This window comes from Rissa tridactyla, chromosome 1 (genome assembly GCF_028500815.1).
Source record: "Rissa tridactyla isolate bRisTri1 chromosome 1, bRisTri1.patW.cur.20221130, whole genome shotgun sequence".
NCBI lineage: Eukaryota > Metazoa > Chordata > Aves > Charadriiformes > Laridae > Rissa > Rissa tridactyla.
Window position 1 is genome coordinate 168,716,352 of NC_071466.1, and position 17,289 is coordinate 168,733,640.

At 41.5% G+C, this 17,289-nt stretch overlaps 1 protein-coding gene across 2 annotated transcripts in view; it reads right to left on the bottom strand.

Moving 5' to 3' along the window:
- Nucleotides 1–17,289, bottom strand: part of ELK3 (ETS transcription factor ELK3) — a 41,510-nt gene that overhangs the window by 15,411 nt on the left and 8,810 nt on the right. The window contains exon 2 of one of the 2 annotated variants that reach the window (XM_054224750.1): nucleotides 7,936–8,144. The exons of the other annotated variant lie outside the window; for it this stretch is intronic. Coding sequence (XP_054080725.1) covers nucleotides 7,936–8,142 — 207 coding nt within the window. The 5' untranslated portion in view covers nucleotides 8,143–8,144. The remainder of the gene's footprint in view (nucleotides 1–7,935; nucleotides 8,145–17,289) is intronic. 2 annotated transcript variants of the gene reach the window in all.

Sequence of the window (17,289 nt, forward strand, 5' to 3'; positions counted from 1 at the left end):
AGTTATATTTTAAGGTCTCTCAGCGCAGCTCCTCTGACTCTGTAAGCCTGCAGCAAAGGCCCACTTAACGATGGCTGGAGATGAAAAGGATTCAAGCGCAGATCCCTCCAGCACTTTGCAGGCTTCTCAAACGTGGAGCCTGAGGAAAACTCCATCAGCATATATGAGAAAATAACGACACAAATTAATTAAGTGCCTCTGAAATGCCACTGACTTTTCTAATTTTTTTTGACACATAACTGAAGTGAAGGTAAAAAGTAGCTTGTTTTTACCATCACCTCAGCGATCTGTCAGAATCATTCTGAGCTGTGGACGATGGTTCAAACCACAGAAGACAGTGACAGGCAGCATGACAACCAGGGGTTTTCCATCCTCAGCTTGAAAGGGCAAAAAAGGCTTCCTTACAGCAAGGACTGCATTTGCAGGGAGACTAGACCCCTTGCTTGGTGTCGGGACAATAAGTATATTTGTACATTTAGCTCTTTTTTTTTGTTGTTTGAATTTTATAGGTAAATTCCCTCATGTGCAGGCTTGCAAATGAGTGCTAGTGGCTGCCGGCCAGGGCTGCAGGGAGCTCCGGGGCTGCGCTGCTGGGGAAGGCGACGGCTGGGCCAGCGCAGCTGCTGGGGAGAAGAACTGGGCAACCAGGCCAGGAGCAGGGGCTCCAGTCCAACAGCTTACATAAAAAAATCTCATCATCAAGAGACAGCACTCTCTGACATTTAGAAAGGGGACTGGGGGCTGGGAATGCTCCTGTTCTGTTGGCTTCTTGCCTGTTCCTCACTTAAACACTTTACGCTTCCCCACCTCTGCCCCCAGTCTATAAAACTATAGCAAACGTGCCCACCCCCAATGCAAAGTGCTTTGAAAACTGACAATACAAACTGGGTACAGCACTGCCCGACGTCTGCTCTAGTGCATCAGCCGTGTTAGGGAGCTCAGGCTTATTCGTACCACATCACTTCAGACACTCTACGAGCACCTCCAAAACCAGCCTTACCCAGCTGCCCAGAATCACCAGCTGGAGGGATGGGTCTCTCCCCTTGTCCTTCTCCACAGGCCAGCTGGCTGAGCTAGATGCCAAAGGCTCGATGGCCTGGTTCCCCCTGCAGTTTAAACCAGGCTATAATGTGGCTGGGGATTTTTTTGTGTCAACTATACATATACACTACTACTTTTGGAAGTCCTCCCAAAATACACAGGAGCTGTTTGCCCATCTCAACAGCACAACCTCTGTATTTCTTTCAAATTTTTTTCTTTCCTCCCAGAAGTTTTCCTAGGCATTGGTGCAACTCAGACTTCGTTTCTTCTATCATGTGTTTGTGTTTTATTTTCATCAGCTCTGACTCTTAGTCCCTGTTTGAGCCATTTAGAGCTAAGGTGTAACTATATTAGCAGTGTCACACAAGGATTTTAGTGGCTTGGCTCAAACCTGTTAGCTAGCAAGTTTGCTGGCTGCAGGAGCCACTCAGAAGACTGAGCTGGGAAACAGGGACCCAGTTCCTAGTTGAATTTCAGCCTAATGAGGGGCCTCAGGCAGGAAGACCAGGTTGGGACTTTTTTTCCTCCTCCCAGGAAGGGACCTATCATCAGGGCGCCTGAGAGCTCAAAATTTATGGCAGAACAGGATGAACTTGTCTGTAGATACTAAATGTCCCTGCTTGGGAAAGAAGGACCAGAGCTGTAGCTGCTGCACTTAACTCCCATTTGGATGTGTTGCAAGTTCCCTGGCTCCAAGAGTACTGAGGGATGCAACAGGCATAGGGACACTCAGGCTATTAATTCCTCACAGGACTCTGTAAGGACGGAGCCGGGCTGCCTCCAGCTATTGGGAACCCTACCCAGAGCGAGGGCTGCTCACACTCCAACGTCTGAAGCACGTAAGCTGGGCAGGAGGTACCTGTGGCTGCAGGGTTTGCTCCAAAAAATGGGGGGTGTGTCCACACCAGCATGTGCAGGCAGATCCTGTTAACATACTTCATGCACTTACGCTTATTACACTGTGTGCGTACAAGCTAGATTTTGTGAAATTTTTGATGGATGCACGGGTGGTACTAGATCGTGCACCTGTACTGACCTTTGGAAGTGTAAGGCTCTCATTCAGCTGGATTTCAGTCTTTCCTCACCCGCCTCCATCGGGAAGGCAAAGGCCATTCCTCTGGCTGGCACTTTTGTCCAGGTTCTCTGCTTTCTCTGCTGCAGTTCACTGGGCATCCCTTTCCTCTCACATCAAAGATGAACTATTTGTCACTCCTTTCAGGGGGGTTCTTGGGTTTTCTCCTCTACCCATCACCTCTTACTGAGTATCAAATTCTTTACTCCCATCTTTCTGTAAAGATAGCACTCAATAACCACTTTTATGCCATTTCAGACAAGACATTTTCTTGACTTCCACACGTCACTCTTGAAAGAAGCTTCTTCCAGTTCTCTATAAAGCTATTTTCTAATGCTCCTTCAAGTATTTCCTTATAACACCTCCTACCCGTACCACTACAAAACACACAGCTGATATTCTAGAACTTTCATACCACTATTGTTTCTTTGCAATATTCTATTTCCCCTGAGGTAACTCAAGAGAAAACCTTCCCAAAAGTAAAATAATAGTTTCCATTGTCACTTTATATCCTGAAGTTCTGTAAGCAGACCAAGCAAGGGATCCTCTTCCCAAAACAATTATTCCATGCTGCCACCCACACCTGGGCATTAAAAATAGGAACTAGCAACCAGGCTACCGTGTCTGACCTATTATGGGAGGGGAGGGAATGCCATGGGCACCTCTGAATTCTAAGAGCACCTGAGAAGCTCTGTCCCCTGCACTGCAACATGCACAAAGAAGCCCGTATTGTTTATATACTATACATCATTCTGCCAGCCCATCTAAACAAGCGGGCAGCCATTAAGTGAAACTAAAATGATTTATTTTCTCTTTATAAGACAGATTGAATAGCACTCACTGAGTAAAGCCTGGGGCCACATACTGTTCAGAGTGGATGCAAAAATATCGAGTAGCTGCTCATCACAACAGTATGTGTGTAATTAAAGATGCAGCATAACTCATGCAAACATTAAGGTTACCCAGGGAACTGCGATTCTTGCATTTCCTAACTTCTGAGGGCTTGACTTCCACAACTGTTACATCCTATTAATGTCGGTATCTGCATGTAATTTCCTGGATTTGCCCTCCTTCCCTCAAAAAAACCTCATGGGGAAAACTCACTAGATTCCCTCTTGTGGTGTCTTGTTGAAATATTTATGGGGACCTTTAGTAGTCCTGAAACCTCTAGAGACTTCCAAGAGGTATGTGTCATTACAGCTATCAGAAAAACAAAGTAACTGGGCAGCTTCAGCAAAAAGAAACCTACTAATCCTGCTTATAAAGGTATTTTAGTTCTACACGTCAAGCTAAAGTGCCCTGTGTGGGAATGGATGGGAAGGGTTTCCTTGCCTGAAAACGTTACAAGAGATTTCTGACCGGCAGAAGTATGTGACATGATGGACATGCTGCTCAAGCTGTAGGTAGAAAGAGTGCAGGATGCCTTTCCTCAGCGCTATCTGTCATCTGTTTTGCTGCTCTGTTGAGGCAACAGGGGAAATGCATTAAATAAGAAGGGGGGAGGGGAATTTGGGTAACAAACGAAACAGGAAATGGAAAATCTTCAGATTATCTAAAAACCTTTAACAACCAGAATCATGGTAGCAAATTACAATCACATTTCCTGGGGTGCTTTATATCTGAATTTAACATAAAACTAGCCATCAGCCTCAACAGCGTGTCATGCTTACTTTCAAAGTCAGGCTAAGGAACTTGTCCTAATTGTGTTATTTTTCTCCAGTACTGGAATTAATTTACTTTTAAGTTCAGATGAATCAGTTGATGAATTTTAACAAGCCAGTGTTCCCCCCAAGCAAAATGGCAGAGCTCATAAACCTCCATTTATCCAGTGATCAGTTTTTCTTTCTCCACGGTGATTAATTTCAAAGACAAAGCAGGAAGCAGTAGCTCAGTTAGCGTCAGCTGTACGCTGCAGCAGCAGAGGGCAGCCCAAGAATGGAAAGCCCATCCTATGTGCCACCATCATTTCTAAAACATCGCTGCCCTTTGCCTCAAACTTACGTGCTGCCAGGTCTTTTGGGTTATAGGTAAAGTCCCTGTTGATAATTCCATGACCCAAACAAAGTCCAGAGTTCTGCCTCTTGCCTTCCTTGCTGCCACTCCCCAGCCTGCAGCACAATGTTTGTCCTCTTTGCCCAGTGTGCATCCCCTTTACCCCAGCACATCCAGCTGTCAACACACCCGTTACTGCCAACAGCAAGGGTGGGGACAAGGATCTCAGAAGGCTCCTTAAGGTTACCTCAGGGTTTAGACTACTCTTGGTTTATCCCACAAATTGGTGAACGGTCCAGGGGAGAGGAGTGCAAAAGTCTGAGAGGCTCTTTCACCTCACCAGCCCTTCCCCTTTTGTTTTGCAGAAAGGAAAGAATGCCAAGGAGCCTTTCCTTCCCTCCTTGACTTCTCTTTCTGTGCTACGCAGCATAGGAAAGCAGAGGAAGCATTTAGGACTGAACCCACTGCTGAGCACCCCCTGCCAGCCTGCCAGGATTCATTATCTGCTAGCTTATGCCAGTATCTCTCACACTTCAAAACCTGCAGCAGGTTCTCCTGTCTCTCCTGCACTCTCCTAATAATCTGCCTTTCTCCACTGCCTGGGAACCAACAGGACACAACACACCATACTCACACACACAGTGTTTTCTGCTAACGGAGTTACTCCTTCAATTCAAACAGCAACAGACGTGGTTTTGGTTTGGGGTTCAAACCCCGATCACAATACCTAGGGAAGAAAGAGCTTATCCTTCTTTCTATCTAGGAGCTATGACCTCCATTGGGCTGCGGAACTCCTGGAAAAACAGCCAAAATCCTTGTGCCACACCTAGATAAAATTTGTGGACAGAAGGAAGAGCACACCGAGTCCAAGAAAGCAGCTGTAAGAACACCAAGGAATCATCTCCGCCAGAGCCCTGGTGAAGAAACGGTGCAGCCACTCCTCTGGCAGATGCTGCACGAGCAGAGACAAAACAGATGACAAAGGTGTGTGTGCGCTGGAGGGGGGCAACTGAAAACAGTACAAGGGTAAAATAAAAGGTTATAGGATAAAAAAAGAAAGGGCGCCACAAGTAAGGAGCCGTTATATTCCATTGACTTGAAGAGATCAAGAGAGATCTCAAAGGACAAGAAATACAAATATCTCGTCCCCTGTTTTTAAGCAATGTCTGTTCAGTCACTAACTGTACTTGGGCTCTGCCTGGATACACTGTTCATCCAGCAGCAGGCACTCTGTCTCCATTGATCCCAGTCAAGTTTATAATCAGAGGGGCTGAAGTCATAAAATGAAGCGAGCTTGCCCATGCTGAGCAGAAGCCTTTTCAGCACTTAGCGAAGGGGAATTCATCACACTAACTGCTTGGAACAGCCGCTGCACTGTCCCCTCTGAACCTTTTTATCCCTTCTCAGTCAGGCCACCTTTGAAAGATGTGAAGTGAAAAAATCTGACTTCTAGTGGACAAAATACTAAAAACATTTCATGGCAGAACTTACAGCTCTAAATCCGAAATTAAAAAATTCTTACAGAAGAAGGAATCCTTCCAAATTCCAATGTGAGTAATAAAAAGTCTGATCATCAAGTTGTGCAAATTTAATTTGCAATCAGCATAGGTTTTGGTGGCTGTGTTAGACTGGCTGCATAGCACCCAGCACCACTGTGCCCTTCAAGAATTGGTGCACTACAAATAATACATGACAACAGTACTCTGAGCTTAGTTCAGCAACAATATCTAGTTTCCTCTGCCTTGTGCAGGCAGCCAGTATGCCGTAACTGTGCTGAACACTGGTGTTACTCACTGTATAATCTCATCTCACTGCTTTTTCTGAAAATCAAGGTGAGGCTTTGAAGTTTTCCTTTTTAATATACAAAATCTATAACACTCCTTTTTAATACTTAATCTTCAAGAATATAGGAAATAGTAAAACCTATTAATTTAGACATATTACTAAAAAAATCCATTTAAGGGGAACTAATCCTAAAAAGATTTAATATTAATTAGTAAAAACAATACAATGTTCATCCAAAAGAGTCTGGAGAAACAATTTGGAAGCTCCTTGAATTTGCTGCAGTCTAAAACCAAGAAAGATGAACGTACAAGATATTGTAGCACCTCTGTATTTGTGTACTACAATTTTTTTACTTTTAGTATCTCAACACATCTGAGAGACTCTCTTCAAATATCTTGCTGTTATAGCAAACTAATACATATCCTGGTTACTCCCTGTTCTCATTTTTGCATTCTCTGTTGTACTGTTGCCACCTTGCTTCATGCTGCACAATAAAACCAAGGTCTAAACGTCAAAGTGAAGGACGGTTTCACGAGAGTGACAGTGATCTTATGAAGTCCCACTATACCATAGAAATTTTATTTTCAGAGATGCTAGCTACCAGTAACCTCTACTGACCTCTTCTAGATTGTGGACATGTTCATGTTGTCTTAAAATCAGAAGTAAACTGAGTGATCTAAGTAACTCCAGATTACTATGTTCATATGTTATTATTTCAGATTTCAGTTTTACATAAAGAGGTTGAAAGTGGAGCTCTCAACAGCCAAAAGCTCTGCACTAAGTGTACGCCTACACTATTTGCCTCTAACCAGCTCCTGAGAGCACGCAAATAACCACAGCTTGCCAGTTATAAGTCTGCTGCCTAAACTATGCTGAGTCTTTGGGTCTTATTAGTTCTATCAAGCCCCAACAGATGTATCTGTAAAGGAGGGGCAAAATTCATTACGTATTGCAAGGGCAGATAAATTTGATGAAGAAACCCCTACCGAAGCACATATTCCACTATTTTCACTTGAGATACCCAGAAGATAAATTCCCAAGTGGGAGTAAATTTAACATTCTACAGCAAGTACAGTCTTCATCTGAAATGAACTCAGCATGAGACTACCTGGACAAACAGACCCAAACACACCCCTGCTCTGACACCCACCATCTGACCAGCTGCTTTTCGCTCTGTTTGCCACTCTTATTCTGCACTTTCATCCAGTAAGACATCGCATTAGTGCTCTCTCATATATATAGCTGCTAAATAAATGATATCAATGTATAATCTGGACTACCGTTGAAGCTAACACAGATTTTGTCCTAAAATGACATAGTGGGAAATTTCTGAACTCTTAGAAACACTGAGCATTAACACAGGAACAGTTACAGTGAGATCCTGCTGAGGCAATACTGCACTGTCCTAAGTGCAGAAGTGTTACAGCATTGTATTTCCAGCTAATAAATTAGGACCCAATACAACTGTAGAAAAGATCTACCAGAAAGCTCAGGTGAGACTAACTAAAGCACTGGCCAACAGGATCTATGCTCCAAAGGATGTGTTTCATGAAAACTGTGAAAACTCAGCCCCACCCTCTATGCTGTTGGGTTATTTGTGTGTCTTTTCCTTGTTCTACATAGGCGATACCTGCTGGCAAAGCTGCTGCTCTGCCCACTGCATTGCGGTATCACTGCCTTCTACCGCCTCCCTGCATTCCAGAAGATCCTATGCAGGCTGTAATAATCAAACAGTTCTCCGTTATCCACAGTTATTTTATTGTTGTCAAAAGCTACAGAAGATATTGGGTAGCCAAACGCATAAACACATGAAAGCATCAGTAAGCATAAACCTAGGTCAAAAACCTCCCCTCCTCAGGAAATGGGATATGCAGTTTTCCTGTGTGTTTTTTAGCTGCCCTCTTACCTTCACTGGGATTGCCTTCAACAGTGTTGTCTTTGTAAAAACTAGTTAGGGGAACTTTCAAAAAGCTTCCACATAGAGGTGAAATATCAAATGGTAGTGTTTCTATTTTCTTAGTCGGCATGAGAATAACGAAATTTACCTTGTCATAATAGTATCTGAGCGCTCGGCTCAGCTTGTCATAATTCATATTAGTTTTGTTTTTTCTGAGTCCCCACAGCTTAGCCACTTCTTCTGCCTTGAGTAGCTTGAATTCGCCATCATTAGACGTCCAGCAAATCAGGTGCTCATGTTTCTGGTCTAGCAGCAACTGCAAAAGGAACTGCCACAGTGTGATTGCACTCTCCATACCTACAAGGGACAAAGGAGAGCAACAGTGTGAAAAACATTTGGGAGCAGGTGTTCCACCCAACGTACATTTCAGTAGGAAGCTCTGTGTAGGAGTCATCCTACATAATTGAGCAAAGGAAGCTCCTACATCATTTACAACTGAACATCCACAAGACCTACAAGACCTGCACTCCAGTTTCAGTATGTTTTCCACTGGCATTTTCCGAAATATTTAGAAAAGCATTGCCTGTATAGTTCACACGGTACAGGGTCATCACCAGTTGGTGTCTTCAATTTAATGTATGCAACCACCCTTCAAAGCAACATGCAGGGGACAAAAAAAAAAAAGGACTTATCCATTGAAATGAACCAAAACCCTGATATTTACTGTCATGAGAAGCATACCAAATTCATTCAGATGTGCCACTGTGAAGAAGGGGAGGAAAAGGGAAGACCAGAGCAGTTGCCTTTGGTTAGAAGACCAGAAACCACACCTCCCTCCTCCCACCACACACGCTCGCCTTCCCTGTGTCATACGACCTTTACATATTTTGTTTCTTCCAGGGCCTGAAATGGTTCTTGCTGCTTCTGTTTGCCAAATCAAATAGCTCAAAAGATAGTATCTATATTGCAGAAATGCTGAAAGTTCAGTACACTTAAGCACAGTGAAGCAAGTGATGTTTACACAGAACCTTTCTCTAATAGGGATCTTTCCTTTCATTATCATACGTACGACTGAAAACTAGGAATATTTTTAACAGTGCTTGAGTCTCACTTCTAAGGTCGTTTGAATACTTTTCTTTGCTAAAGGTTGTTTGAATATCTTTTTTTTCCACTAACTCCCTGTGCTACTGAGCCCTCTCTAGAATAAATCTTTTTTTTCAGGCACTGCAATAGAAGGATAAACTTAAGAATGACTATATTCCAACTCAGCACAGGCACATACACAACTTAAAACTTGGGAGTGTTACCACTGAAGACAATTTATTATTGTAATGAAGACATAGCTAAAATTGATCTTTTAAACTACAGAACTACAAAATGAGCTTTCCCCCCACTTTCAACAACATTGCCAGCCTTAGCACTTTAAAACTGTATCAAATCACTTTTTCTTGGCCTCCTGATACTTAATTTGGACATGTTATGTCTAACTAACAGATTTAAACATGCTGGTTTTACTCGGTTAACTGACTATGGTGCTAATGGGGCTAGTTATTACTTGACTTACCTTTGTGAACGTAACAATGGATATTTTTGTCTTTATTTAAACAAGCTGATGATTTCTGGGTTTTTTTTATTAATATAAGAAATCCTCTCTATATATATTAACTCTATATATTCTCTGTATACTCTCTTTATATATTCTCTCTATATATTCTCTTTGCGTCCTGACAGATTACACGGCCAGAAAATGCCAGGCTTCCTGCCTGACGTTTCCCTTGGTGCGTTGACCACAAGAGGGCACAAGACTTCCAACTATCTACCACCTGGAAGAGTACATACAGCAGGCGGCTGAGGGAGGACTTGCCTCTCCCAAGTCTTCCCCAGCACTAAGGAAATCATGCTGCGTAAGCTTCACTAGTATAAAGGAAAATAAATTGCATAGATGCCGTGGCTCTTTCAAAGCTTTGCATGTGCTTAATTTCGTTTTTCATCACTTTATACAAATCCTTTTCCACATTGCATAAGGCAAGAAAAAAATGTATTGCTAGAATTAAATATACCTGAAAGTTTACAGTCTTTAGAAGTTCCTTTAAACTACACCATCCACACAAGTATTAACATCTTTAACAGAATATTTAATATCATAACTAATGAAGTATCCCTATTAATCTGGCATCATATTACTTTTCATCATATCATCATTACTTTTTTAATATTTATAAATTTTGCAATTTACTTCACTAAACACATATAGGTATATACAGCCATATTACTTAAAAATATTCTTAGTTTCTGTACATCACTATATTTTCCAGCGATATTCTGCATAATTTCAGCTTGTATCACACAACTCTTCCAAACAAGAAACCACAAAAAGAACTTTTTTACTCTGGGATATTTGAAGTTAACTTACAAATATCTTTCTACAAAATTGTATTAAAATGTGTACAGGCGTCCCATGCTACAAAGACCTGTCAGGAGAACTTCAGCTGAGGAAATTAAAGATGGAAGAGAGCTACAGAAGCACCAGTACAAACTCCACCACCATGCCATTAATAAAAACAAAAATAAAATTACTGAAAAGAAAATTAGTTATGTTCTATCTCAAACCCGGACAAGATCATCACCAATGATGCCTCTTCAGAGAGGTTTGGTGGAACTGCACTTACAATGAAGTGCATTTTGCTGTCAGTCTCCACCATCCCCATTCTCCTCTCCCCAGGAACACTCACATGGTAACCTACAGCTAATGTCGCACTACACTTTCCATTATGAACCTGTTTTCTGATGCTTGTCGTTTGTAAAATGTAAACAGCTTTGGATTCCATTTTATCTACCGAGCATGGGCCTCATGGTGACTCGGCCACAGGCATAATGTAAAACACAGGAACAGCGCAAGCCTGGGTGAGAACATCCTACCCAACTTCACACTACGTGTCCTACAGGTAGTACCTGTAGGACACTACCAGGTTATTACATAAAAGGTTACTGCCACCTTTGATCAAAGTGGTTTGTTTCTTGGTGATCAGTTCTTCAACCAGCTGAGATACACACGTCATGTCTGGGGGGCACTTCAGGTGCCGGACCCAGGGCAGATGGCTGTGGTGCAATTAGCTTTGGGCAGCTCCTCACCGCCCTGCTTGCCTTACCATCAACTCCCCCAGCGCGTAGCTCTGAACAGGCTTTATAAAGGACCTGACCACCTCAGAATTCAGCATCAATGTGCTTATAACTGCTACATGCATAAATCTTCTACTGGATATGACCCAAGCCTGCCCGCACAGAAATGAGATCCAAATAGCTCAATGCTGCATTGTACTCCATCCCTCTGTCTGTCTCACCGAGTTCCTGTATAAAGCTTCAATTATTGCTTTTATAGCAACTGTATGTGTATGATCCCTACATGAGGCAATTCATGCAAATTACATTTTCAGCTGATTGTTAATTCTATGGTCCTTTTCTTCTAAACACCCAACTTGAGGCATTCAGGTCTGATTTGCACTGGATATTTGCAGCTGTAACTACTTTTAACAGAAGCTTTGTGCTCAGCATATACGGTGACGTAAAATCTTAAATAACTTGAACTCAGTAAACTGGTGTTCATCTTTGTGCCTCGTTTCCATTCTCTAAAATGTGATTTGCAGGGGAGTAGTAAAAATCTAAGATCCTGCGGTGACAGGATTTTTTTACTGATACAAAATATTTCATTTCCAATCAGCCCAACAGAAGTATTAATCTGCCTTTCTCTATGGGCATCATTTTGGGGTTCCACAAAGCATTAACTACCCTCTTGGGAGGACAACGTGGCCCCACAGTGTACTAAGCCTTAACATGGGCCCCATTTGAGTGGTGGAGCAGAAGAATCACGACAGAGGTAGTACAAAACATGTAATTTAATGAAAAATGTGCTACCTGTATTAAAAGTTATTATAAATTATGATTGGGAGGATTGGAAGTCTTCAGAAAACATTGTATTTAATTTACATAATTTCTAATTCTTTTCAATTTTTACTGACTCAAAGCGAATTCAGTGTCTCTCCTTAATTTGACAGAAATGGGTGTTAGGATGTGGTCACCTCCTACAGGGCATGCATTTCACATTTCATTCAACTTTTTATTAATATTAAATAGTAATAATAAATATTCCTGTTTTCTTCTGTGCTCAGTACAGGATTTGAATGCTGGACAATAAATAATACATGGAACCAAACGCTGAATTACATGGATTAGAAGAATAGTTTTTAATAAATCGCTTATTTAGATAGTGACATTCATCTACGGTACAGAATGACCTATGTAAGAAACATATTCTGTGTCATGGAAAGCCTAATCAAAATTCATATAGTCAAAAGAGTCACGTAACTCATGTGGGTTTGCCATTTTACCATTTTTTAAATATTTATACAATACATTTGACAGTAAAAGGTATTTTCTAAGCCATGAAATAAAATTTGCTAGGTTGACCTGACCTAAATAGCTTACTAATTTTACTTTTTGATCAGTTCCACTACTGCTGATGCAAATAATCACTGGCATAGCCGGAAGGAATTATACTTGGAAATGGTGTGTTAGACAGCAAAAGGATATTTCAGGACCGAGTTTTCTGAAAGTCCACTTCTCAGGCAGCTGTGACAGGTGACCACATAACACCCTTTGCATTACCAATCTACATTCTTTCTAACGTGTGCCCCCCCCCACCGCCATTCAAAGGCGTGACACAATGCGATCTCCACACACCAAATTTTAAGTTCAGGACTGATGCGGGAAGGAGGCAACTCGGAATATCTGTGCTGATAATACTGCTCCTTTTCATTTCAACCAAATTAAGGGACTAACGGAAATGCCTAAACTTGAAGCGGCAGCAAAGTCAACACCATAAACTCTCCCTGAAGAGCATAATAGAAAAGCACAGGGCAAAGCATTCCATCTAAGAGATGACTGTCTTGTAAAGGGGGTGTCCAAATTCCTCACTTAGGTGAGGGGCCCAAATGCCAAACACTGGCTCTCCCCTCAGTGTATGGAGACTGACTTCCACCAGCACGAACAAGCACTGTGAAAACATTATGCAAGTTACACTAGAAACGGTTAACACATATGAATACACATGCAGATGAGCTGCATTAGCTTTTGTTTTTTTACCAAGACAATACATAGGAAATTCCATATGATAAAATGTCAGTAAACTAGCATTAGGGTAAAAAAAACCCTGCTGGGCAAAATAAAACAAATAAGCAAGCCATCTTCAGTCCAGGCAGTAGAAAACTCAGAGACAAAGTTAGCTAAATAAAAAGCTTAGTATCAGAAAGATTTACGACATGAACTGTGAGGTAAGTAGGATACTCTTCGGGGCATTATGTTTTGTAGGACTCTTGCACAGGAAAAGCTAGAAGAAAAAGGCAGAAAGCTGAAAAGCAGCTCTGTAGCATTCAGGACCTCTGCAGAGGTCCTTAGCTTCCGTATGATTATGTTACAGTTGTATTCTTATCTTCAGTTCTCCCACATACTCCAGGTTTCCTACCCGGCTTCTTTCTCCCCACTCTACGTTAGCTTCGGCACAGCCTTTCTAAAATAAAGAGATATGCTGTTGATCCTGAACAATCAACATGAACAAGTTCTGAAGGCTAAAACTAGGAACGCCTCCAGGCATCAGGATCAAAACCAGCGCCGTGTTGCTTTAGAGGGTCCACAGAGGAACATCTGGGACTCAGCTATAAACCAGGTCGTGGGACTTGGAGCAGAGCACGGACAGCTGAGTGGGACAGACTGGCTGAGGAGCCCAGAGGCTGAAAAAAAATAATCAGCTGGAGATCAATTAAATCTGGAAGACATAAAAGGTGTTAGCCAGCATTAGGCACTATAGGTAGTCACAGAGAGATGGTGATCAGACATGTACATGAAAAGGATTAAGAGGCAGAGTCAGGGCAGGGAAATTAATTTCCCTTAGTGTAGGAAGAAACTGCCGATTCCTTCTGTAGCCAAAGCAGCTGCAAAAGATTCAGCTCCTTTTCCTATACCCCACCACAGCAGGCACACACCTCCACTTACATTTCCCTTACAGGCAAGCGTGTGCTTTTGCAAGCACACAGCTTTTCTCTGTAACAGGCGCCTTTCCCCCCCTGCCTTTTTGACTACTCTGGAAAACGTGTGTATATTTTTTTGTACGTCCATTTACTGCTTTTGTATCCGAATTTGGGCCAACAGCACGTTTCTCTGAGCAGCGTGACGTGGGGCATTGTTAGCTTCTCATTCACGTTAGCATTCGGCTTCCTTTATTTCTGCAGGTTGCAGCCAGGAAACTGGAAAATGGGCCACAGGAAACCTGGCCTCCTACATCTGTCCCAGTTTGTAATAGCAGCTCTGGTTTTATTTTTCTAAGTGTCTCAGGTTCATTTTAACCCTTGAGGTGACTGCTGCAATAACATGCGAAAGAACATGACTCTTTTGTCATCATTTTTTTAAACCACCATTTCTCAATACCAGAAACTGAGATTTTGCTAAGCCGTACGAATTTTTAAAGTATATTAATACTTGTATTAATAAACACTTATGCGAGTTTAAAAAAAACGCTTTTGTTCGAAATTACCAAAACAATTCCATTCCATAATGACAAATACCAAAGAGTATATTTAGAGCAAAATATGGGATAAGGCAGTCTCTATCTGTTTCAGCTATATACATTTTTAAGGTAGTTCTAAAGTGAATGTACATATGGAAAGTTGAACAGCTTACAAATCCTCTAGGCCAATTTTTCTCTTTTACATTTTCATTTCTATAAGAAATGGAAGCACACTTGTTTTGCATTTGATTACAGAAGCAAAAGGGTGCTGATCAAATAAAGAAACTTTTCTAGAATAATCAAAAAATCAGTCAGCTGTTAACATTTTCCACTAAAAATTCATCCATATTACAATGAGTATATCATGAGAAGTAAAAGACAACTGCCAAATCTGCCCTAATGTTTGCTCAGAAACATTTGAAAGAACAACGCAAAAGTCTGAGTCAGTCCTCACACTTTATTTCTCAACAGAGATGCTTCAAGGGTGATAAATAGGATGTGGTTGGCGAAAAGTTAGTGATTCTGCCAGAAAGAAGGAAAAACAAATATCAATTTGTTTACTCAGAAAGTTTTCAAATACTCATCAAAGGAAATCTTACTGCTAATTTAATTTGCCTTGAAAAAATAAGCTCGCAACTAAGTGTGTAAATATACCTGTTTTAACTTGAGGCAGAACTTTCTCTGTTAAAGGTAATAAATCAAATTAATTGTGTAGTCCATACCCAGGGCACTTTCGGCAACTGTGTGTATGATACAGAATGCTGGTAATTTTTCCACATCCAGCAACCAGGACATTTCCTGCCAGAGCATCCTCCGAGTTCTTCCATTGTGTTGAAACTGCAAAAACTTTCTAAATCAGGACTTCCTCCTATTATATTTTAGAGGCGTCTTTCTGGGAAATGCAGATTCAAGTGAGAAAAAAAAAAAAAAAAAAAAAAAGGAATTCCTGCAGCACCACCCAGTGGAAACATTAGAAAAAGTTACAGAGTGCTCCAGCACACAAGTTCCGATTTGCTGCAAAACTACAGTATATTGCCACACAAACACAGACTGGTTTAAGGACGTGCCAAAAAAGCACTGAGGGTTTTGCTGGCCTTTGTACTTACCAGTGTCACATGAGGTATGCTTACTCTGCCGCTCCTGCGTAATAGTCTTCTCTTAACTTTATATTCTAATTTAACAGATTATGTACAGTAATAATTTGGAAGGTCTCCTTCTCGAGCAAGAATACCCACTGTTCTGGCCCAGCACATTTAAAAAAATAAACAGACTCCTGTGGTTAAGAGCAACACAAAAGAGACAGCAGCAAGATCTAGCAAAATATTATAGGATAACATCAAGTTCCACTGCAGAAAAGAAAGCACTCGCACACATGTCCAGTAATGCTTCCAGTAGGTACACTTGGTAAGACAAAGTTTGCAGTTTTTAATTTTTTTAACTAATTCAAAGAAAGGCCGAGGCAGATTTCCAAAGGAAGAAAGTTCTGCAACCTCCAAATTAACACAACAAAGGACTGGTCGCCTGCCAAGCAGAGGTGTGATGACACCGCCTCTAAAACACCAGTGTTTTCAGATTCTCCCTAAGGATGCAGTTCAAGAAACAGTTTTAATGCGACTGGAGTAAAAGCCCTTAGCAGGAGGTAATATGGCTAAGTTGCCTCCCTGTGAAAAGCTTGAAAAAAATAACCTGCTCAACTATTTCTAAAGCTAGCCGTAAACAAAACTACATAAATCCATAATGGCTCCAACCGTTCACCTTGGGACAGCCGTAAAATGAATGCAGGCTCCTCACACTGCTTTCTGTCTGCTCATGTGGTGCACATCTGTGGCGCGCTGGCTATACGCTACACTGCAAACTGAGGGACTTCTGCTTTCAAAGCCAGCCCTACGTGTTTATTTTCCCCATATGACATTCTCTCACTTTTTTGTCGGCATCAGTAGGACACAGATCACAATTATTCGGCTGTCCTATATAAAATTTCGGGTAGTCCCTTTGATGAATGCAGAGAAAATATGCATGAAAACAAAAATAGCGAGAGGGAGCAGAGGATACAGCCTTCAGGAACAGTGGCTATTCTGAAAGTTTACTTGACATACCAAACTGCGACTACTCCCAAATGTAAATGCTTTTTCCTTATCTGTACTCCCTTTTTAACCTGAAATATTAAAATTTCCAATTTTGTGACAGCAGACAGAACGCTTTATAACTTATGCTAGTAGCTCTAATATTTTAAATGGTGTATTCATCCTGTCAACTGTCTCAAATGTTGCTTTTAATACATTCTATATTTGGATTTTTAAACTAATCTTCCCCTCTCGACTGATTCTTCCTAGATTAGAAACTTAAGATAAACAAGCAGGTCTTTTTAATACCGCGAGCAGAGAAGAGCCTGGCCAACAGGACAGGAAATGCAGTCCTGGGCGTTCTGTTCAGGCAAACCGAGGTGGCTGGCAATTTCTGTGAGACCCGAAGCACAGCAAGATGATAGCAGCTCATGCTGGCAGTCAGAGCTCACCTTCCCACGCACACTCAATTTTCAGAATTTACTTCATTAGCAAAATGAACCATTAAGCTATTAAATAACATACAGGCTTACATGTATATTGTCACGTTGCAAAGGGAGTCGATCATAGCATTATACCGAAAATGGTGTAACGCAATTCAGCAGATGGTAACCTACAGACATATAGAGATATTTTACCTGGACAATTCCTTCCCAAAACTTTAGCGCTATTGCAATAGTCCTTGGAGCACGAGCCAGTGTGTAAGTGACATAGTCAAAAAATTTGAGCCGTTAGTCACAGTACTAGTCAAGGTCCTTATTTTTCACATTAAATGCTATTATTTCTGTGCGCAATGGCTCATAGTAAAAACCAGCATTAAGAATCACTCTTACATGTCAAAATCTCAAAAATCTGCTATTCTCCTCCTTTCTCAGTGCTAATC